The sequence below is a fragment of the Protopterus annectens genome, chromosome 4.part0 (assembly GCF_019279795.1).
Source record: "Protopterus annectens isolate FY-2018-M chromosome 4.part0, PAN1.0, whole genome shotgun sequence".
NCBI lineage: Eukaryota > Metazoa > Chordata > Ceratodontiformes > Protopteridae > Protopterus > Protopterus annectens.
In genome coordinates this window covers 829841828-829866712 of record NC_056733.1, presented here as the reverse complement: position 1 = coordinate 829866712, position 24885 = coordinate 829841828, and the positions used below count along the sequence as shown (strand labels likewise).

The window sequence follows — 24885 nt, the reverse complement described above, 5'->3', positions numbered from 1 at the left end:
ACTGCTTGAAGATCTTTTCAGTGTCAAATGTGAGGATCACAGCTAAAGTACAATTCTTAATTCGTGATAATTGACCACAGTTGAAAATCATACTTGCCTGTCTTAGACCATTTGAAATCCACAGCTATAAATGATGGTTCCCCAGGGTTATGGCTAGCCGATAATAGATTTAGACATAAGGAGACATTTTAGTGAGCCAGCTATTTATGTAGACTGGAGTTTCCTCTCATGTTATAAATGTCACTCCTTTCTGATAGAGAAGATTATTGGAGGATGTAGGTACTTATGTGGACAACTCTCTCATTTAGTCATCACATTTCCACCATAGTCAGGAAATCCTTCTTTGTGGGCCAGTTAATTACCAAGGGAATGTTTTCAAGAGTTAAAGAGTTAAAGTTTCTATCCCTGTATTCTTCCCTTATCCAACCCATAATTGAATACAGTGCCCCAAGCATATTGCTCAACTGGAAAGGCCCCAAAGATTTCTAACCAAGAAATTTAAATGTCTTAATCCTTCAACTTTCCTGAAAGATTAGCACAATCTTCCTTATACTCATCTCCTGGCTACTCCAAGGTGACCACTGTCTAACTTTTCAAGCCATGAAAGACCCAATCCTATTTGACTTAATAGTTCTTCCAAAAACAGTGCTTCTAGAAACACCAACTCTAGGGACCGAAGTCTACACCAAAACATAAACAAAACTCACTGAAGAGAGTTTCCTAATGCAGCATATTCCCAGCTTATAGAATAAGTTGCCACTACAGGTCAAGCAAAGTACTTTTGCTACCTTTAAGGCTAGTCTTGAAGACTGGACTGGTAAAAATACATTTGCATTAGGGTAATCCTATAAGGTCCTGCACAATATGGGAGGTGAGCAGTATTATGTGCTTGATAAGGATGGAAAAAACTTCATTTTGTTTTCTTACAGATGTACGTGGCCAGACATCATATGGTCTAGTATTTATTCCTGTGTTTAGAGCAGTTACCAATGTAAAAAAGGCATGGGCAGTAAATGTCTTCAACTCCTGAATATGGGGACTTCTCTATACCTTCTTGCCAATTCCACTCATCCCAAAGTCTTAGACAAAAAGTAAGGAGGAGCACAGTGAACCTTTTATTAGTTGACCCTCTTGCAAAGGCAGCCTTGGTTCTCACAGATAGTTTAGGTAAGCATGGAAGAGTCTCTCTACAGCTTCCAAAGTTCTGCACCCTCCTTACTGAAGGAAAGGTCATTGGTGCACTCAAGCTTAGAGGCTCGCACTTGGTAGCAAGGTTGTTCGCAGCATAATACTCTGTAAAGATCATGTGTAACAAAATTTATCCTTGTCAGAATCTGCTGCTGTCATCCCGATGTGGCTTCAAATGCACTCTAGCCACAGAATTTATCATAATTTCCATTGTGTCACATGTTTCAAATAATATATCCAAAGGAAATAGCATTCTGAATTTCCCACACTGCAGCACACAAGAAACGTTATTGGTCATGTTGTTGATGTCCACTCAGGGTGGTTGGTTACTGAGGGAGACGTTTTAAAAGTTCAGTAAGACTAGCTGTGTACTATTTTTAACAGACTGGATTGCAATCAATATCTGCCTGCAGAACTGCCTTTCATTAAAAAAAGAGAATTATTTTGGAAAGTATATGACCACATTTTGTAAAGAAATCATACGTGAAAGAGCAAGACCTACAGTAGAAGAATTCAGGGCACATAACATGAACAAATAGACACATGATAATGGGATTTAACTTGGGGAATTAAATGAAGGGTAAACTACATAATCTATGTTTATCATGGTAAGTAGACAATTTCTTAATTATTTTCCATAAACAGTCTGAGTCTGGTTCAAAGAGAAGTTGCTCTTGCATACTCTTGCCTGCTGTCACATACCAAGAGGCATTAAATAGTAATTGTGCATGTCTTAATCTTTGACTGGAATAGCTTCTGAGATGAACAACTCAGTATGAAAGTAACAGTAAACACCGTAACCCAGTTGGTTCGAGAATGTAATAAACCTAATCTGACAAAAAGGTAAATGGTACTGCTCTGTCTAGCCATCACCAGACATCCTAAATAAATTATGTGAACTACAGTACTCCCTCCCACATTAATCAGGAGCCATTGTTAGTCATTTTTAGGTGGAAATTTTAAACTAAAAAGTCAGTACTCAGACTCTTGCTAACACTGACCATATCTAAAACAAGTGCAACTTAGGTGTAGGTAAGCTACATGAGCAAATAACTTGCTAGTGTGACATATAACTTGCTTTGCTTTCATTTTTGTTTTGTGCTATATAGTCTACTGCTTTTTCATTGATGGTGCATCCTGGGCACCAGCAGAACTGGATTAAGGTCACATGGGACCCTAGACAGGGGAATGGAACATCCCCATCCACCCTTCCCCCTCCCTGCAGGCATTTTGGTGTCCCATTACTTGTTGCTGTCCCCAGTTGCCATAAACAGTGTTCAAAATTGTCAGCGTGCATACCATTTTTTCTTTTCTTTTATAATGAGGGCCGGGATATGTATTTAATTTAATTTTTAATTTTAAGTGTCCTTTATTGGCCAGGTTAGTCCCACTAGCCTAGTAGTGTATTTTCACTGGAGACCTTTGGCAATACTTTACTAGGGGAAGTTTGATCAATGCATTGGATAACTTCCCCCTACTCTTTTTGATAGCTCAGGTGGATGTTAAAGATCTCACCACACCTGCCACTGATGCAGACAGATGAGGCCTCTGTTAACATCTCATCCATAGGGCGAGACACTCAGGAGTGCAACACCCCCCCCCTTAAAGCGTACCTCAGTATCAGCAATCCATCTACATTAACTGGGAGTAGAATCCACAGCCTTCTGCATTAAAGGCAAGTATATACTACCTATTATGGTACTAACACTAATTTCAAATTCTTTAGCACAAACACTGACAGACATTTGCTAAACAAAACAGTTGCAAATTGAAAACATACTTAGCATGCGCAACAGTAAATTGCTCTTCCCTTGAAGCTCACATTCCTTGAAAACCCACTGAAACTCACATTCCTTAAAAATGCACCACTGCTGCTAAATGAGCAGTCTTGTAGTTGGTGTACAGAATTAAGACTCTTGTCTGCTGTAACCAAGGTACAGGGTTTGAGCCTGAGCAAATTAATTAACTAAACTGCCATCCCTAACTAAGGCATTTTACACCCCCAACACACAAGCACCTGCTGAAGGAAGGAATGTCCATCTCCTGGTCTAGCACCATGGTAGCAGTCCAAATAGTTTTCCAAAATCAAATAGCAGCCAGTTCTGTGTTCTCTGGTTGAGAAAACAGCAGGGCAGCAGGTAACAGTTCAGTATACTCCCATTTGTTAATGGCAGCAGTTATCAAGAGCAAAAGCAGCAACGGGATGTTAGTGTTTAAATCCTGTGTATGCGTCATACTAAAGACGTGCACAGACGTGCCCTTAAAGAAGATATCGCACAGATGCAAAGTCCATTCTTAAAGAAGAAATGTAATTTTTTAAAATTGTTTTAATTAAAAATTAAATGTTGTGGCAACCCCCCCCCCACCCCCCATGGCAGCAGGCCCTAGGCAACTGCCTGTCTCACCTAGTGCTGGATCTGGCTCTGGGCAACAGAGTGCAGATCTTGCATAAGTTTATTCATTTTTGGTATCACATTTATTCATTTGTTTTAGTTCCACTGGGCCAGTGGCTGCTCATAAGGGAAAACTGGAGGTTTTATTCATATAGACTAGGGGAAATTTGGCCAGGCACTAGGGACCTTCCCTTACTTTTTTCAGTAAGTGCTTTGGAATCTCTTACATCCACCTGAGCTACCACCAATTCAGGCAAATAGATCCTTGGTTTAATGTCTCATCTGAAGGACGGTACACTCGGGAGTGCAACCCCCACCCCCCATCCTGCACTGCAGTGTTAATATTTGAAAATAAATCCATCTGTCTGGTGTTGAAATAAAACCCATGGTCTTTTTATCTTCCAACATCAGACAAGTGTGCTGCCTGTTGAACTACTGAGACTTATTCTCTCCAACTTTGTGGTTCAGCAAAGAATTCCATATTTTGATGATGCCTTCCAGCTAAGGAACCCAATACATTTTTAAGGAGATTGCTTGTTTTCTTTTCTCTTCACTACCATGTAGTAAAACAAATAGTAGAACAGCTGCAGACTTCCAGTTACAGGTATTTACAGGTTGGAGAAACTTTGTCATAAGCATCTCCACAAAACTGTCTAGTGTGAGCAACTGTTTGGTTTTGGGCAACATCAGTCACATGAAATGAAACAGCAACACAGAATGAGGGAGTTGTAGGTGTAATGAAGTTTGATATGATTATATTAGATTTATTTCTAAATTATTTTCATCCTTAGTAGGAAAAGGAAATAACTTCAGGAGAACAACATTATTTTTCAAGATTAAAAATGGAGCCTAGCATGTAGCCTTTTTTACACTTGTGCTGTCTTTATAATGTCAGTATTGGACCCATTGGTATTGGGATATGTTGACATACACTGTTTTATGATTTGTCAGCCTGTATTATTTCAGAAGTGAGATCTGTATTGATATTGGTCAAAAAACTGTACTCTAGTTCAACAGTGTTTATTCATTTTAGTGACATGGTTGGGATAGCATGTGAAAAACGGACGTTATCAGTGTTTTCAGCATGTGGACGCAGGCTTCTGCCTCCTATCGTCTTACAGCATCCTGTCTCCACGTTACACTGTGCTGGCTTTTTCCTGATGGCTCTCACTGCCAGTGCAACACTGTCTGTGTGGTAAGTAGATGATTAAGAAGAGATTTTTATATAAACGTAATATGCTTAGGCAAATTAACGTGATTCAGATGAAGTGGAAGGATAGCTGCTTTGTGTAATTGTGTTGATTAGTTGTACGTATTCTCCTCTCCAAGAGGAAGGTCATCATAGGGCTTAACCTGCCAACCTGTTTTGCCTTCTCTAAAACTTGAGAGGTATTGCCCTCCCGACTGGTAGTGTGCAGTTTGTCTGATGGCAAGGTTTCTTATGGATATCATCAGCATTCTACAGTAGACCTAGTTAATTCTGTCTTGCTGTTGTCATGATGTCGGCCATGCTCTTATTTTCTCAGTCCTGTTTGTTTCTGTCTGAGGTTGTTACAGTTATGCTGCCTTTCTTCTTAAGGAGATTAGAAAGCAGCCTCAGAGTTGTTGGTCCATATCTTCCCATATTTTCTTTGCTAGCCTTTAGAATCTGACTGAATAGCCTCAGATGGATGGACATGTTATTTCTGCACCAGTCTAGCAGGCTAGCCTGTCTGTGTTGTGTTCACTGTAGTGATCGAAACCCTGAAAGGTAACCCTATCTTCTGCATCTTAAGTATATTTCTGACTTCCTTGGGGAGAGGGACTTGTATTACTAGCCTCAGAGTGCTGTTAGTTTGCTTATAGATCCTTTTGCCTGTAGTGTTGTACCACTCATGCAGTTTTCTAGGCAAACATGCATAGCTGTCATTTTGCAGGTTGAAGGAGAAAGGAACATTAGTCCAAGGTCACAAGTAGTGCAAATACTTTGCTACTTAATCTGCAGGCAGCAGATATGAGGAAGCATGTGTTTAGTAGAAGCTCTTGTTACTGGTTTTGTGGGTGCTCAGGGAAACTAGGGTTCAGAACCTCACTGCTATGCTTCACAAACCCAGAACATGCTGTGATGCCAGTCTTGACTTTCTAGAAAAGTCTGTCAGCACTGTCAAGGTCACTTCTTGGGATGGCAGTGTCGTTTATTAAACATGCTTGGTGCGCCTTTCTGGGAAACAGAAACCACGTATTTATGTGCTGAGTTTTAATGAACCAGAAGGCCTTTTCATATCGGACTGGAAGAGAAGTTTCTCACAGTACAAGGTACTGTGGCAAAATTATCTGCATCTTCATAAGTACCATATACATTGTTTACAAACCATAATCACAATGCAAAGAACTGAACTTTACATCTGTTCTTTGAATTTCTTTTTTTCATCAGTAAAATGGATGTATGTACATATGCACATGCGTGCAGGCACGCACACCCAAATCTGATGATGAGAGGTAGGTAGAAGAACTAGGAATGCAAATCTGCTGCACTTGTGGACAAAGTTATGGCATGAGCATAGACTGTACTAGAATAATCATTCAGTTTATTTCTTGTAATTTCTTGTAATTTTGATGGAAAAAAAATTTTGATTTTGTAAGTCTGAAACATGTACTTGTTTATTTCTCTTTTGGTATTTGTGTTTCCATCCTTTTTAGGGATATCCAGAAACAGTCAGTGCTGATAAAGGATGAATCTCTCCATACTATATTGTCAGGTAACATTCCCTTTTATTTTGTTTCATTTGAATTTAAAGGACAGTTTTTTGTTGCTGAACTGAATTTGGGTTATATTAGAAGGACAGGTACTTTATCTCTTGGGAAAACACCATTTCACCCAATCAGTCATCTTTGCAAGGGGCATGCCCTCTGTTTATTTGTCACATTCTACTGATGTGTTTTCTGTAGGCTTGGTGTCATGTAAGAATTGCTGCTTTGTGTCTCATACCTTTTGGGCTGTAGAAGTGTGCCTCCACCTCAGCTTTGAGATACCATTGTAATTTACAGAATATTTCTTAAGGGGTAGAAAATAATTTCTCATGTTGTTGAAGATGCTCCCTGTCATCCCACCGCCCCAAGATCTGGTGATGTCCTTCTTATGTTATAGTGAAGTCATCAACATTTAGTACTGTCCGACCATTAAGGTTCCACTGTAGTATTCTTATGTTTATGCAGACATTTGGGGTAATGAGAGTACAAGCTATGATGAGAACCCTAAGAGTTATGCCAACATTCTACCAGACTTGCTGATTACAGCCATGATTGCAGCGCAAAGGCTCTTGGTGGTTTTGTATCTTTAATATATCCATTGCGGATCAGAGTAGTAGTACTGGAGTAATTTGTCAGCCTGTACTCTTTATTATTATCTCTTGTCTTTTGAAAATGTGTTTGGTTACATTGTGAATTGCTAATGATTTATTTTGTGAAGCTGCAACTGAGTGTTAGTTTAGTTGTCGCCTTAGGAGCACAAAACCGTATCCAGTAAGTTGCATTCCCTGTTAAGTTTGTTTGCAGTCTGCAACAGTTGATGTCCTTCTATTCATATGCAGCAGTATCCATAACATGGGAGAGTCCGCCACCGCCTGACTTGAATGTCCGGCCAGAATACAAATGTCTAAAGTTACTGTGAGGTATGTGCGATGCTGCACATCAGCAAACATAATCGGCCATAGAGAGACATTGGGTATAAAGCAGAAGTCAGAACGGAACATCTTCCAGAACTTTTCTGCTGCCTGTTCAATCACTTGCTCTAGCTGTCGCTGGTCAGTGGAGTTGTGCTCTTTGGTTCAGATAAGTACCCAGTTGGGTTTTTTCTTTAATTTTTTTGGCTATTGTGTTTGGCGGTGATTACATGTCAACTAGGAAGGTCAAGTGTCAGTGTGGAAGGCAGATTCCACATAAGGACGCGCACGAGCTTTGCTTATTTTGCCTAAGCCCAGACCACAACCAAATACCGCATGTGCTGTCTGTAAGGACTTGGTCCCCAAAACCCTTCACAACCGTTTAGCTTCCTTGAAATTATATCTTTAAAATTAATGCCTTAAGCGTCTCGTGCATGATATGGAGGCAGCATTGGGCCATTCAGACGAGCCACAACCAAAAAAGGCCAAGAAGCCACGGCCTGATGTACCTGCTACTCCCTCGGATCTGGACATCTCTCTCGAGGCTGATGTTGGCCCAGAGGCTGTTCCGGTATCTGTAGATGTTCTTTTGATGGGTACTGCAGTGGAGGCAGTGAAGGACACTTCCAGCACATCCGTGAGGGAATCCCAGGTGTCCGACTCAAGCGTTGGGGGGACCACAGCTTGTTATTACTGAAGGCCCGTGTGGCGTCACCCAGATCATCGTGGGGGAGGATGTTCCCATGGATATTGTGGAGTGCAAGCTGACGTCTGGCCCTTCCACCTTCCACCACATGGAGGCTCCAAAAAAGAAAAAGCTTAACACTAAACATGTTTCACTTGTTTCTCAGGAACAAACACTGGATTGGCAGGCCTTCTCCCAAGGCCTTTTCAATGCTTTTATGGCCTTATGTGTCACCTCGGCTCCCTCTCTCCTTTTGCCTGCCTTTCCTCCTCCTACTCCTTTAAAAAGGACCGCTGAGGAGATTTCCTCAGATGTGGAGGAAATCATTGGAAGATGAATCCTTGGCTTATTCAGTCCAAATCTCTTCTCCCTTGGGTTATGCCTCACCAGAAGAGGAATACAATGGCACGGATTCCCCTGTGGAGGATATTTCCTTTGGAGAAACTATCCTGAAGTGGGACTGTTGCCAAGTTTCTGACATACAAAAGAGGTACTACGACCTCTTCCACATGGATTCCCCCTCTCCATCTGCCATCCCCCATTCTGCCAGCCTTCTTGGATGCCTTTGCAGTTTCTTCTAAGAGCTCTGATTCCTAGCTTCCAGCTCCCAAGCACCCAGAGTTTATAAGGTGCCTGAGAACTCCAAATTCCTCTTCAAATGCCCCCTGCAGACACTGCTGCCATTTCATTGTCTTCAGACAAGGCATCCAAATTGCTGTCTTCTACCTCCTTGCTTCCCTTAGATAAGGAGAGCAAATTCATGGAAAGGTTAAGGAAAAAGATGTAGACAATCTGTTACTCTGGCCTTCAGAGCAATTAATTATCAAATTCATATGGCCAAATACTCCTTTGCCCTTTTATCAGATGCTGGAAAGCTTCTGTCTGAGCTCCCTGATTCTCCCACCAAGGCTAAGCTCCTCTCTTCTTAGTTCCTTGGGCAAGGTTATCAGGTACTCAACTGAGTGCAGTTATGATGCCATGGAGGCCTCAGCAAGGGCAGCTGCATCTGTATCTGTCCTGAGAAGGTATTCATGGCTCTGGCTCCAACCTTTGACTGATATTAAAGCAAAGATCATGGATGCCCCTCTAGACAACAAGGGCTTGTTTAGTACCTCAGCTGCAGAGCTTTTTAAATCTTTACAAGAAAAGGGCAAGGAACTCCAAGATCTAAAACGTCTTAATTTCCCCTGACCCCAGGTTTCAGAGCAATTATTCTACCAAAACCACCTTTGCCAGGAAACCGGCCAGACCACAGTCTTACAAAGGTAAGAGACCCTAGGAAAAAACTAACATCTAAATCTGATCCTTCTACCCCCACCCAGAAACAGCTCTTTCAGGCTAAGCCAGTTAGTCTGTGACTAGCCTTCTCCAGGCTGATTAACTCCTTTGTCTCTTCGCCTCTCTTTCTCTCCTTGCTTGGAATCAGAAAACCCAGGACTCTTGGGTCCTGTCCATCATCAGACAAGGATATTTCATGGTGTGGAAAACTCTTCCCTCCTTCATATAGTCTATTAATTTTCTGTGTATCAGTATAGTTATCAGTTTGACAGAATTATCTAGCAATAGTCTAATGTTTTTAACCCCATGGAGCACTGCACATCAATGGTAATAAAACTTAACACAAAGTAAAAGTCATCTCCTTAGCACCACAAAACGATATCCAGTTTGTTACGTTCCCTGTTAAGTTTGTTTGCAGTCTACAACAGTTTTTCTTGAAGAAACATTGCAAATAATTTCCTTATTAATGTGTTAGAATCAATATTATTCCAGACTGTTTCTGATAAATTTAAGCCCCCAGTTACAGTTATTATCCACACACCCCCTCCCCACACATAAAAAGTATGAATTTCTTCTAGGTTGTCAGTGCATGCGTTTAGTGGTCTACACACTCCAACAGTTGTAGTCTGTTCCAGGGTTATCATCAAAGATGTAATAGTCACAGGTCTTACAATAATCTTTTATCTATGTCACATCACCTCCACCTGATTTTTGATTAGAATGTCTTTTCATAGGTTCATAGGTGTGTACTAGGCTAATGGTCCTGGAGCCTTTACAAGCCTAGCCCACACGATTACCGTGGCATAGTGCCAGCCGACCTTAGTTCCCAGTGCCGCTCTCGAGTACAGCCACTGGAGTGATACCTGGGGTGAATTTTCTGTTTCCCATCCACTCATCAAGATTTATCTTGAAGAGGGCCAGTGAGGTGCTCTGCTTGACATGTATGGGAAGTCTGTTCCATAGCATGGGCAGTCTCTGGGTTATGAACCTGTCCCCTCCAGCATGTTCTGTTGATTGTGGTAATGAGGTTGAGGTCTCTGGAGTGTGTGGTGCGGAGGGATTGGGATTTCTTTAGATATAGCATTTCTAACAGAGCTGGGTCAGACATGGCTTTCTAAGTCAAGCAGAGAGCACCTCTAAGTAGGCAGTATGAGACAGAGAATAGTTGGAGTTTTTTTGAGTCTGTCCATATAGGGCAAGTGTTTAAGGCCTAGGATCCTCTTTGTGATGTACTTTTGTGGCCCTTCCAGTTGTTGCAGGTATCTAGTCAGGTACATGCCAAATGGGGCATTGTACTCAATGATTGGCCTAATGAGGGAAGAGTAGAGGGAGGCAATGACCTCTTTCTTCCTGGATGCAAACCCCTTAGTAATGAGATGTACCACATAGAAGGACTTTCTGACCACAGTGGCAATGTTGTGGTCAAAAGAGAGGTTGCTGCCAACCTGTGTTCCCAGATCTCTTATAATGCCTTCTGTGTTCATTGGACTACCATCAATGTGGTAATTCAGTGGAACCGGGTTTTTCCCAAGGAGAATGACGACTCATTTTTTGGCATTGAGCTTAAGGCCATGGTTCTGACACCAGTCGTTAGTCTCAGTGAGGCCTTTCTGTAGGATTTCAGCATCACTTGGGGAGTTAATAATAGCTCCCAACTTGCAATCGTGTGTGAACTTTGTCAGACAGAGTCCCTTCGTGTTGGCCTGGACTTCAGAGAAGTAGATACCAAACAGCAGAGGACCCAGGACCAAACCCTGTGGGACTCCACTTGTGACTGGTCTGCAGCCTGACTTGGAGTCAGCTACTTCCACACTGTGGGTTCTATCTGTGAGCCAGTTTGCAACCCACCTAGTGATATAGGGGTTGATGTCTAGCTTAGTGAGTTTTTCTATGATTCCTGAGTGGGGAATGGTATCAAAGGCCTTGGCCAGATCAAGGTAAGCTGTATGAACCACCTTGCCCTTCATCCACAGCTCTGGTGACTGACTCAGAGAAGTCAACCAAGTTGAGCAGCCAAGACCTACCCTTCACAAAACCAAACTGTGTAGTATCCAGAGTTTGGAGATTCCCTATATCCTTGTTTATTAGGTCCATGATGATGTGTTCCATAGCTTTGCATATCAGACTCGGGCTAATGGGGCGATAGTTCCCAGGGTCTGTAGTCACTCCTCCTTTGTGGAGAGGGATGACTGTAGCAGTGCGCCATTTGGTAGGGACAAAGCCTGAAGTGAGGATGTGATTGAACAAGGCACACAGATGAGGTGCCAGTTCACTCTGTAGTTCATGTAGAACGCAGCCAGGGATATTGTCAGGTTCCATAGAACCTGTATTCTTGGCCTTGGACAGTGCTGTTTTAACCTATGCAGCAGTAATACTGGGTGACTGGCAATCTACTGGTATTGTGATTGGTCCTTGGGGGGAGTGGTGGTAAAGCTGGCACTGAATCTGTCAGCCAGTATATTGGCAATATCTGTTGGCTCAGTATAGGAGGTACCATTGTGCAGTAGCTCAGAGCAAATCTGGGTATTGCCATGGAGATTTTTCACATAACTATAGATGGCCTTGTGGTTGTCTTTACTATCTGCTGCAGTTCTGTTTTCATAGCTAGTTTTTGAGGATTTGATGAGGGATCTCAACTTTTAATTGAGGCTGATAAGGGAGTTTTTCCAGTCTAGGGACTTTACCTCATTCTGCATCAGTTTCCTCCTCCTGTTGTAGAGTTTGTTTATGGAAGGGGACCACCGGATTGGCTTCCTTTTTTTGGAGGAGAGTGTCTTGGTTCTGTTGGGTATGGTGAGATCCATGCATTTGTGTACGTGTTTGTACAGTGCATTGGTGTATGATTCGGCTGTCATGCAACTATTCTCCATTTGCATGGGTGCCGTGAAGTTAGCTACCTCTGTTTTTAGGAGCCCAAAGTTAGCTTTGGAGAAGTTTTTCATGGTGGTTACCTTTGCGGGGGGTGGGAGGGATGTGGATTTCCAAGGTGATTAGTTTGTGGCCAGATCTAAGCAGGGAGGAGTTGACTATTGCTGTAGAGCAACGGTCACCCATGTTAGTAATGACCAGGTCAAGGATGTTGCTACATCTATTGGGGTAAGAACGAGCTGGTCCAGGGCATTGGAATTAATGAATTCCAGGAAATGTTGAGCAAGTGTATTAGTGCATGAGTAGATTTCCCAGTTATTGGAGGAGTACTTGAAGGCGCCCAGTATGAGAGTGTTAGGTTGGACCCTAATATTCTCCAGGGTGCTTTGGAACGTGCAGTGTGAGTCATGGGACATGGTTGGGGAACCTATAGCAGGCTATGACCTGATTCGCTGTCTTACCCAATATTAGCTGCACCTGAAGTATCTCAGATGCATTATGTTGGACTACCAGTCAAGAGGTGTGCGCATCCTTTATGAATATGGCAACGCCACTGCCTTTGGAGCTTCGGTCCAAGTTCTGTGGCCGAAAGGTGTGGAATGAGTTATAGCCTGGTAGTGCAGGGGTGATTGCTGCCTTGAACCAGGTCTCTGTTGCAGCACAAATGTCGATGTTCTCCATTTTAAAAAGTGCTTTAAAAACTGACATCAAAGGCAAAGACTAAAACACCTTTAAAGGCAAAGAAACAAGTTCACCAGCCACATGGACAGGCCTCCATGCCCAAAAAAACAGATGCTCAAAATGGCTGAAGACTTAATTACCTTGATCAGGGGTTCCCATCCCCCTCCTGATAAGAGGCCTAGGCAAGAGACTGACTGAATCTTCAGATCAGGTTTCCATTTCTTCTTATCAGGAATATTCTCTTCCCCCTATGAGGATTCTGATGCTGAAGAATAAATTCCTTCAGCTTCTCCTCCTGAGGATTACTCTTTTGGGGGAAACCTTGCATACCATGAGGGAGCACTTCCACTGGGAGGGCCAACATTTTTCAGAATCTAAGAGGCTCAGAGACTTCCATTTACTACCTCAACACAGGCCTCTAGCTATTCCACCTGTGTTAGACATTGTAGATGATGTGTTCTCAGCGTATAATCTGACCCCTGACACCTTACCCTCCAGCTCCTGTTAAGCCGGACAGATACTACAGGGTCCCTGACTCTCATAAATTTCTTTTCAAAAACCCTACTGCAGACCCAGAAACTATTTCTCAGGGTCCCAAAGGGTTCAAGGCTTCCACTGCAAAAAACCCTATCCCATCTGACAGGGATTCTAGGGCACTGGATAGATGGGGAAAAAAGATTTACACATCTGCTACCTTGGCTATAAGGGTCGTAAATTGCCAGTTTCATATGCTCAAATATCAGCAATATATCATGATACTGCTTAAACAGAAAATGATGGTAAATAAAGAAATACAGGATTTATTGCATGTAGCTGAACAAGTTGGAAAGTATACTTTGCAATGTGGTTTTGATTCTCTGGAGGCCTCCTGCAGGGCTGCTGTTACGGGTTCTGTCATCAGGAAGCATGCTTGGTTAAAGGAACAAAATCTGCCTGATCATGTTAAAGCCAAATTATTAGATGCTCCATTACAACATGATACCTTGTTTGGTGTTAAGGCAGAAGAGGTGTTAAAGAAAATGGAGGACAAAGCTAAATCTATGCAAACGGTCAAGGATTTCTTACAGGTACAGCCACCTAGATTTAGCAGACACTGGCCTACAAAGAACTGGTCCTTTCCAGTCTCAGACAGACGACAAAGGGGCAGATCCAGATGCTCTAGAGGCAGATCACAGCCGCAAGGTTCCTGCAGGTCTAAGCAATGGGGTGCTTCTACCTCCAAAAGTGGAGAAGACAAATCACAACCATACAGGAAACAGTCCCAATGACTTCGCCCTGCCTGCACCAAGCAGTTATCTTCTGGCAGCACCCTTAGGGGAAAAATAGCACTTTCTTCTCAAAATTGGCACATTATAACCCAGAACAAAAGGTTCCTAGACATAGTGTCACAAGGCTACAAGTTTCACTTCCATACCCTGCCAAGGGCAAACGGTTGGCCAGACCTGCCAAAAAAATCAATGGGCAGAGGCTCAAAAACAAGTTGCAGCTCTCATGGACATGAGGGCTATTCAACAAGTACCACAGCAAGAGCAGGGACAACTATTTTACTCAAGACTATTCTTGGTACCCAGAAAGGACAAAGCATGGAGACCAATACTGGACCTATCTATTCTAAACACTTTCCTGGATATACCAAAATTCAAGATGTTGACCTTACAGCAGCTTCTGCCCATGCTGGGCAGCAAGGCTTGGCTCGTGACTTTAGACCTAAAAGAGGCATACCTGCATGTCCCAGTCAGACAATCATGCAGAAGATACCTCAGATTCAAGGCTGGTTCAAAGCATTACCAATTCTCTGCACTGCTCTTTTGCTTATCTACTGCGCCCAGAGTCTTCACAAAGTGCCTGGCACCAGTAATTGCTTACTGCAGACAAAGAGGGATACAAATATATCCTTACTTGGACGACTGCCTCATGCAAGCAGAGAACAAGGACATTCTACTACAGCATCTGACATTTGTGAAAAGACTTTTAACATGCCTAGGGTACACAGTCAACAAAAATAAATCAAAACTAGTACCCTCTCAAGAGATAATATTCCTGGGTGCAAGCTTAAATACAACTGCCCAGATGGCTTATCTCACTCCAGACAAACAAAGGCAACTGACTACCTATATCAAGGAAATGGCAACAAAGGCCCAGTTATCTGCAAGAAAAATTCTGCAGGCTTTGGGCTTTATGGCATCCTGCATCATACTAATTCCATATGCAAGACTGCATATGAGGAAAATTCAATGGTACCTAAAAAGTGTCTGGACACAACATTGCCACAGCCTGGAAACAATGATTACTCTCATTCCCTACCTGCAACAGGAGTTTCGATGGTGGGCAAAGGCCTGTCATCAATACAAGGGACAGCCATTCTCACTACCCCCAGCCATGCAGAGCCTAACGACGGCTGCATCAGATTATGCCTGGGGGGCACACATGGCAGGAAGAGGCATTCATGGCACCTGGTCAACAAACCAAAAGCATCTGCATATCAATCAAAAAGAGTTGCTAGCTGTTCAAAACGCCCTGACAGCCTTCAAGGACCTAGTTTATCTGGGACAACTACTGATAAAGACAGACAACACCACGGTCATGTGGTACATAAACAAGCAGGGGGGGCACTCATTCTTACCCCCTTTGCAGACTAGCCATGGCTTTATGGGACACAGCATTGACTTACCAAGTTCATCTGCAGGCACAATTCCTGCCAGTAAAGGAAAATACTCTGGCAGACGAACTAAGCAGAAACCTCATGGATCCCTACGAGTGGCACCTGGATCCACAAGTCTTCAGCATGATAACAAAGAAATGTTGACGCCCGGACATAGATCTGTTTGCCTCACCTCACAACAATGAACTAAAAAGATTCTGCACAAGGACTTATCACAGACAAGCTTGGGAAGTGGATGCCTTATCTTTCAACTGGACAAACCTACCAGTATATGCCTTTCCTCCACTGCCTCTCCTCCCCAAGGTACTCCTAAAGGTCAGACAGGAGAAACCAAAAATTATTCTGATTGCCCCAGACTGGCCACGCCAGTACTGGTATCCGAGCTTAAGGAACTTGTCCCAATGCCCAGTCTGGACCTTACCTCAAATACCTCATCTACTGTCCCAGCAAATTAATCAGATTCTGCGCAGCCAACTCAGAACCTTAAACCTGGCAGCATGGCGGATAATGTAGCCATACAAACCACACCTCTCAGTAAAGCTATGATGGATGTCATTTTAGAAGCCAGAAGGCCTAGTACTAGAAAATCCTATGCTGGGAAATGGAAGAGATTTTGTGCTTGGAACCAAGCTCAAGGAACTGATACAGCTGTCCCAAATATTCCTTAGATTTTACAATACTTAACTGAGATGCTGGACAAAGGCCTATCTTTTTCATCAATTAAAATCCATGCCTCTGCCATTTTGGCTCATTACAATACAGAACCACCACTCTTTTCTCATCCTTTATTAAGGCAGTACCTCAGAGGAGCCAAAAACTTAAGGCCTCCAAGGAGAACGCCAATACCTGCATGGGACCTCAATTATGTCTTGGAAAAACTCACCTTACCTCCTTTTGAGCCAGCTGCTTCTGCGGATATAAAGTTCTTATCTTGGAAAACAGCTCTGCTCCTAGCAATAACTTCTGCAAGATGAGTTTCAGAGCTATAAGCTCTGATGGCTGTGGAACCCTTTATCATTTTTTATCCAGACAGGGTCTCTCTGAGAACAAACCCTACATTTATGTCTAAGGTGGTATCCAGTGTAGCCCTTAACCAAACTATTCATTTGCCAACTTTTTATCCAAATCCACAGAACAAGGGGGAGAAAATTCTGCATTCTTTGGACGTACACAGGTAACTTAGATTCTACTTGGACAAAACTAAAGTTTTCAGAAAGACAGAACAATTACTAGCGGCATATGCCGCAGCATCACAAGGAAAGGCTATGTCCAAGCAGACTATTTCAAAATGGATAGGTCACTGCATTCGTTTCTGCTACTCACAGCATGGCAAACCAGTGCCTAAGGGCATTAGGCCACATTCAACCAGAGCTGCAGCCACTTCTGCAGCCTTTCTCAGGGGAGTACCAACCAAAGACATTTTAGAGGCTGCTACTTGGAGTTCAGTGCATACCTTTACAAAACATTACAATCTGCCTCTTTATTCTAAATCCAGGGCAGGCTTTGCCACTGCAGTTCTGCAAGGCCTCATAGCTGCTCCTAATGCTGTTTAGCTCCAGCCACCCAACCATAGCTTTGGGACTCAACCCAAATGTAAGGAATGCAACAGTGAAACATGAAGAACATAGTACAGTTGTGTACACTTACCATAAATGTAGATGTTCGAGTGTATTCGCTGTTGCAGTCCATGTTACCCACCCGCCATCCCCCTTTTTTTGCTGGAACTTATCTTTACTACTCTAATCTATACAACCTAGCTGGTGTATTTGCTTATAGATGAAGGTAAAGCTTATTTGGGTGCATGTATGTTTTATTTACATATTTTTAGCCTACCCTTTTGGGGGCACCTGACATTTGGGGCAAGAAAAACTGAAGAAAATGGCATCGGCTACATCTTTTATACCCCTGACGACCTGACGTCAGGGAAGAGGCAAAAGCAACCGACGCAGTACCCAAGACTTTGGAATTCAGGCCGACTGAGGGCAACCTGCCAGCAGGATGACCCAAATGTAATGACTGCAACAGTGAATACACTCGAACATCTACATTTATGGTAAGTGTATACAACTGTACTTTCCCTACTTTCACTACAGATCACAATGTCATCTGCAAACATCATAGTCCACGGGGACTCCTGTCTGATCTCGTCTGTCAACCTGTCCATCACCGTTGCAAATAAGAAAGGGCTCAGGGCTGATCCTTGATCTAACCCCACCTCCACCTTAAACGCATCCGTCACTCCCACCGCAGACCTCACCGCTGTCACACTACCCGCTTACATATCCTGTACCACTCTTACATACTTCTCTGACACTCCTGACTTCCTCATACAATACCACAATTCCTCTCTAGGCACCCTGTCATATGCATTCTCTAAGTCTACAAAAACACAATGCAACTCTTTCTGACGTTCTCTGTAGTTCTCCGTCAACACTCAGAGCAAACATCGCATCTGCTCTTTCTCAACACGAAACCATACTGCTGATCACTAATCATCACGTCCCTTCTTAACCTAGCTTCCACTACTCTTTCCCATAACTTCATGCTGTGACTGATCAGTTTAATCCCTCTGTAGTTACTACAGCTCTGCACATCACCCTTATTCTTAAAAATCGGTACCAAAACACTTTTTCTCCACTCCTCAGGCATCCTCTCACTTTCCAAGATTTCATTAAACATTCTGGTTAAAAACTCCACTGCCATTTCACCTAAACACCTCCATGCTTCCACAAGTATGTCATCTGGACCAACAGCCTTTCCATTCTTCATCCTCTTCATAGCTATCCTTACTTCCTCCTTGCTAATCATGATTCACTATCCCCACATCATCCAAACTTCTCTCCCTGTCATTCTCTTCATTCATCAGCCCCTCAAAGTGCTCTTTCCATCTCCTCAACACACTCTCTCCTCGCTTGTGAGTATATTTCCCTCATTATCCTTTATCACCTCTACCTGCTGCACATCTTTCCTAGCTCGGTCCCTCTGTCTAGCCAATTGGTACAGGTCCTTTTCTCCCTCCTTAGTGTCCAGCCTTTCATACAACTGTTCATATGCCTTATCCTTAGCCCTCACCACCTCTCTTTGCCATGCACCTCATCTCCTTATACGCCTGTCTACTTTCTTCATCTCCCTGACGGTCCCACTTCTTCTTTGCCAACCTCTTTCTCTGTACTTCCTCATTCCACCACCATGTCTCCTTGTCGTCTTTCCTCTGTCCAGATGTTATACCAAGCACCTTTCTAGCTGTCTCCCTTACTAGCTCTGCTGTAGTTACCCAGCTGTTTGGTAACTCTTCACTGCCACCCAGTGCCTGTCTTAACTCATCCCTGAACTCCACCTCACAATTACCCTTTTTTATTTTCCACCATTTGATCCTTGGTGCTGCCCTCACACTCCTCCTCCTCCTCTTGATCACCAACGTTATCCTACAAGCCACCATCCTATGCTGCCTAACTACACTTTCCCCGGTCACCACATTACAGTCTCCAATCTCCTTCAAATTGGCCCTCCTACATAAGATATAATCCACCTGTGTGCATCTTCCTCCCCTCTTTTATGTCACCCTATGCTCGTCCCTCTTGTTAAAGTACGTATTCACCACAGCCATGTCCATCTTTTTCGCAAAATCCACTACCATCCGACCTTCTGCATTCCTTTGTTTAACACCATACCTACCCATCACTTCCTCATCCCTTCTGTTCCCTTCACCAACATGCCCATTGAAATCTGGTCCAATCATCACTCTCTCACTTTTGGGTACAGTCATCACCACTACATCCAACTCACTCCAAAATTAATCAGCACAAATACATTTAATTTTGCTGTTTATGAAGTGTTACATTTTCTGTCTTATGCTAGTCAAATATTGTAATATATTGGCAGGAAAAATTCTCTTCCCTTGTCTTAAGTGGACTCCGTCTTGTCTAAGTACATGTGTGCCTAGAATTCATCAGCACAGTCATTAAAATATGTCACAACAGTTTTCCAGACTGTGCCATTTGTAAAAGTACAGTCATCGTCAGTAAGTCTAGATTTACTATACATATAATAGTAAGCATGTAATCCAGTTTTTGACGAGGAACACAAGTCTCCAACATTACCGGGTCTTAACGTTTTATATATATGACATAGCATTTAGTACACTGGACAAGATAACTTATGTGTCAGTAAATTCTTAATGAAATACTCATTTAAAGAATCAGCTACAAAGAATTTAAAACAGTTAACAGTTTAAGTCAAATTGTATGAGAAAATCACGCAAACAGTATGCAAATAAATATTAAATTAAGTACACTGAGCTAACCTTGTTCAAAGGAAAGTAATTCATAAAGTAGTTATTCTGACCTAGCATCTCACTTGTGCCAGTTACGCTAAAATGCAGGGTATCCTTGTGCAGAAACACGCTCAATAGTTTGTAGTCTCTCTTGCTCAAAGTCGCACCTCGCAACAATAAAAATAAAAAATGTGTATATGTGTGTGTATGTATATATATATATATATATATATATATATATATATATATATATATATATATATATATATATATATATATATATATATATATATATACACAGACACGTTCTCCTTACAAGCATTTGCACTGTACATTACAACAAATCTGGATTTTGCATAAGCTTTAGATTTAATAAATATTTTGGGGGGGGCTATAAAGGGAATATGCAATACTGTACTGTGTATGGGCTTCCAGCATCCACACCCCAGATTAGGGTTACATACTACCCACTTATTGTAATGAGTCGTTGGCCTGTTTTTCATCATTCTGTTTATGAACCACAGTGTTTTTTTCTTTGTTCTCTTCCAAATAATAACTGTACTTATTCAAGTTAGTATTTTTGCATTCACACTGACACAAAAACTCAGGGGAAGCTGTTAGAATTTTCCAGTTCCACACAGCTTTGTTCTTGGAAAGGGTAGTACTGCCTGCCACCGCCCTAGATACGGCTAGGGACCAAATATGGCAGTTACCTTACCATTCCTGATCAGTAGCCAAAGTAAAATGAAAACAAACACATTTGTAATGTGCAGTGTGAGCTGAACAATTAGAGGTTGGTACCATAGCTTGGTAGTCTGTAGTGCTGAATAATATTATTGTATAATAAGTAATACAGAAATAAATGACAGCCGCAAGATCTTAAAAGTGACTGAATAAGTAACTTTACTTAGAAAATTAAGAAGTTATTACAGTACTAATGCAGATTAAATATATGCTAAGGTCAAGATAGCTGCACAAAGAAGAGGAAAACAGTTCCTTGTGTAGACAGAGACTTCTGCTGGTGTGTGAATGCATTGGATTTTTCTTCCATCCACATGCCCAGCTGGTGTTGTGCCTTTTGAGCCACCCATCCGTTTTGTAAATTTGACTTTGGAATCTCCTCCTGATCTCATCTTAGCTGCTCATTCTACCGAGCTCTGAAAGATCACATGTGGAAGGCCCTCTCCTTAGACTCTTAATCTTCAGTTGGCCTCTGTTTCACATCCCACTCATTTAATGCACTCTATAAAATTCAGAGTACTGATGCCCTTTTTCCATCTTACTTTTAAAATCTGTGATACTTGGGAATAGGAAACCAATCACTGGAGTGCCTAGGGACTGCTGCTCAGGAATCAACATGGAATTAGTGCTTCTGCATTATTCCTGATGAAAGGAGCAGAGAGTCTTAATTTCCTATCCAATCTATAGATCACCAATCACTGGAAAACCTGGAAGTTGTTTTTGAGATTAGTACTTGTGTTTTGCTCCTGGTGAGAGGAGGAGCAAAAAGGCATTGATTCCTGCTGGTCTCTGACTGGACAATGTGTATGGGACTACACTGAATGATCTGGTTGCAGTTTTGGTGAGAACCTCTTCAGGACTTTTGTGTGGCTTGTCTTTCTGTTGCATCCACTGCTGTAGTTTCTGTCCAGAATGTCTACGAAGAGAAGACTATAGCAAATATACTGAACCCAGCAACATCTCAATTAATGCTGCCTAATCTTACTGTGTAATGTTACTATTATCCAAATGGTAAGTGTGTCCAAGACTAAGGCTGTTTAGGAGCGCCCTATGCAGTGCCACCAAATACATATGCAAGTACCCTAAGAGCTTAAATATCTCTAATCAAACCAGCTATGATTAAAATGTTTAAATATATTTAATAATAATAACAGAACAAGGCAATACTCAATAACCCAATACAGTGACGACAGAGTTCAGAATCACAGGAAATACTTTAAAACAACATTACAGGACAGTCTCACATAAATACAGAAAACATCTAGACTGATCTCACTATTTTCCTACCTAAGAGAAATCACTGTAATCTATTACTATTAGCAAGGCAGAAGTGCTGGTGAGAGGATGTTTCTGGGTCCAAGACAAGATACAAAATGCACAGACTCACACTGTTAAATTACTATCAGACATTTCTGCTAGGTTATCTCAGATTACATCATTTTTGTCACATCTGCCTTTAGTTTCCAGGCTATCCGGAACTTAAAATTTAACATCTCTGTATTAGAAATACTTATCTTTCAGAAGTTGTCTGGAACTGGAAGTCGTAAACCCAGTTAAATACTTTTACCCTTGAAACCTGTAATTATTTCTCTTTCCAGACAATAGAAAGAATTTCTAGCTGCAATCATTCTGTCTTGTAGCTGTGGTTGTACAACTCTTTACTTATTTTCTCAGTGTGTGCAAGTTAACTCTGTATGTTCCAACTTCTACCATTAAAACATACATTTGCATAGGCATATAGTCCATATACATTTCTGCTCTTCTCCAGCAGGATACACTGGTTACATTCTTGAAGCTCAGCAGATAACATACAGTTTAACACACACATAACATAGTTTTCTTACATTTGTAAGACATGCCTATGGATCATATTAATATTTGCAAATGACATAGGAATATTTACGAAATTCTAGTTTTGCTGGGCTGCCTTGACACCATGGATTTGTGCTTTCCAACTCTCTGTATAGTTATCTTGATTGAAATGGGAATCCTCAGACATGTAGCAATTATCTCATGTTAATCAATAGCCACCTACTATTTAAACAATGTAGATGTACTTGTATATTGTTACTGGGGGCAAATTTTTCACACAAAGCCATGACAAATAATATGCAGGTTGTTGGTATCACACAACACTACACTAAACCAGTCACAGTCAGCATACACAAAACATACAGACCTACACATGCTGAGGCTCTTAAAAGTAACTTACTGCAAATGTTTTCTAAATGTCACCTAAAAAACAAGTGCCCTCAGCAACCTTACAAGCACACAACACAAGCAGCACCAACCATGAAACATATATGTCTCGCACTGATTTGATTCAAAAGCCTGTAAGGCAAACCTCCACACATTCCAAAATCCTAGTCATCAGTAATTCCATAGTGAGATAACGTTAATGCAGTACTCAGCAGGCTGTCCAAGGAGAGGGTCATGGTGAGTTGCTTTTCAGATGCCAAGGCTTTCCATGTCATGCATGCACTCAAGTCCTTGCACCCCAGGTACACGTATGAAACCTGGCTTAAGACCATTGAGAGTCTTCCATCAGTGCAGGGTTTCAGTGCCTACCACATATCCATGCCCCCTACATTAGAGTACGGCACTGAAGGTGACAGACTCATTAGACAAGATAACAGCTGGATCTCATCTATGTCCAAATTACTGTTATCAGATTCCCTTATCATATCATATGTATAGCTAAATGTAGGACCCCATTTATGCCCCTCCCTTAACCCATACCTCCTAACTAACCAGTATGCAGTCCATGTGCATTAAACCAAACACCATTCTCTTGGAATACTTCACCTACCTCTCCATTAATTGGGAGATTTATACATCCTTAAACATGTATGCCCAAAAACCTCTGGACTTCATCAGTGCAAACTGTCTGGAGCAGTTAGTCCGCACCCCAACCAGGGATGATAAAATCCTGAACTTGGTCCTTACCAATACTGGGCAGCTTTGCTCCCACCACTTCTAACGTCCTATTCAGACTGGACAAGAAATCAGTCACATTCATAGGATCATAGGAGGTTACTAGGCTATTGGCCCTGAGGCACTTATAAGCCTAGCTAAGAGTTTAGCCCATGTTTAGTCAAGTCAGCACCCAATCCACCTGTCCAGAAGGGGCACAGGTGGAATCCCAGGGGTGTATTTTCTGTTTCCCCTCCAGTTATCCAGGTTGCACTTAAAAAAGGATAAAGAGGTACTCTGCTTGACGTGGAGATGGAGTCTATTCCATAGATGGGGGAGTCTCTGGGAAACACATCAATCCCGCCAACAAGTTCTGTTGATGTCACAGACCAGGTTGAGGCCACGCATGCGAGTTACTCGAGTGGAGCTTGACTTGTGGATAAGCAGCAGTCCCATCAAGGTGGGGTCCATGATCACCTTGTATGCCAGACAGAGGTCACCTCTGAGGAGTTTGTATGAAACTGAGTATAGGGATAGGGCTTTTAGCCAATCTGTGTATGGTAGATGTTTGACATCCTGGATTCTCCTGGTGTGGAACCTCTGTGGTCTCCCCAGCTGCTGCATGTGGTTTGTGAGGTACATGCCGAAAGGGACATTGTACTCAATAATGGGCCTTATAAGGGAAGAATACAGAGATGTTATGACCTCCTTCTCCCTGAATGAGATACCCTTACTTATGAGGTGGGCCATGTAGAAGGCTTTCCGTACAATGGGAGCAATATGGTGGTCAGAATTCAGGTTGCTATCAACCTGGGTGCCCAAATCCCTCACAACTGATTGCGTGCTTAGGACGTTGTTATTAATGTGATAATTTGTGAGAACGTCACTCTCCCCAAAGGGGATGATGATGGTGTATTTTTTGGTATTTAGCATGAGGCCATGTTTCTGGCACCAGTCATTTATCTGAGTGAGACTCTCTTAGAGGATGTCTACATCACTAGGGAAATTGACAGCACCCAGCTTACAGTCATCTACAAATTTAGTCAGCCATAGCCCACTCGTTTGGCCTGCACCTGAGAAAAGTATATCCCAAATAACAGAGGCCACAACACCAAACCCTGGGGTACGCCGCTTGTTACAAGTGTACTGCTTGAGGTGGCTTCCCCTATTTTGACTAGGTGGGTTCTATCAGTAAGCCAATTTACTACCCATCTGGTAACATACGGATTGATGACTTGTTGAGAGAGTTTATCTATTATGCCTGAGTGGGGAATAGTGTCAAAGGCTTTGGCCAGGTCAAGGTAGACAGTGTGCACCGACTTCCCCTCATCCATGGGTTTGGTGACTGTCTCAAAGAAGTCGCCAAAATTTATCAGATATGACCTCCCCTTGATGAAGCTAAACTGTTGGGATCCAGTGTTTGGAGGTTGCCAAGGTTCTTGTTAATGAGGTCCATGGTATACATTCCATGGCCTTGCAGATCAGGCTAGTTAGGCTGATGGGTATATAATTTCCCAGATCGGTAGACGCTCTAACTTTGTGTAAAGGGATGATGGCTGTCC

At 42.3% G+C, this 24885-nt stretch overlaps 1 protein-coding gene across 1 annotated transcript in view; it reads left to right on the top strand.

Annotated features, from left to right (window-relative positions):
* LOC122800348 (protein HIRA) overlaps positions 1 to 24885 on the top strand; it is a 1504941-nt gene that overhangs the window by 1196299 nt on the left and 283757 nt on the right. The window contains exons 18-19 of the mRNA XM_044069797.1: positions 4615 to 4776; positions 6261 to 6319. Coding sequence (XP_043925732.1) covers positions 4615 to 4776; positions 6261 to 6319 — 221 coding nt within the window. The remainder of the gene's footprint in view (positions 1 to 4614; positions 4777 to 6260; positions 6320 to 24885) is intronic.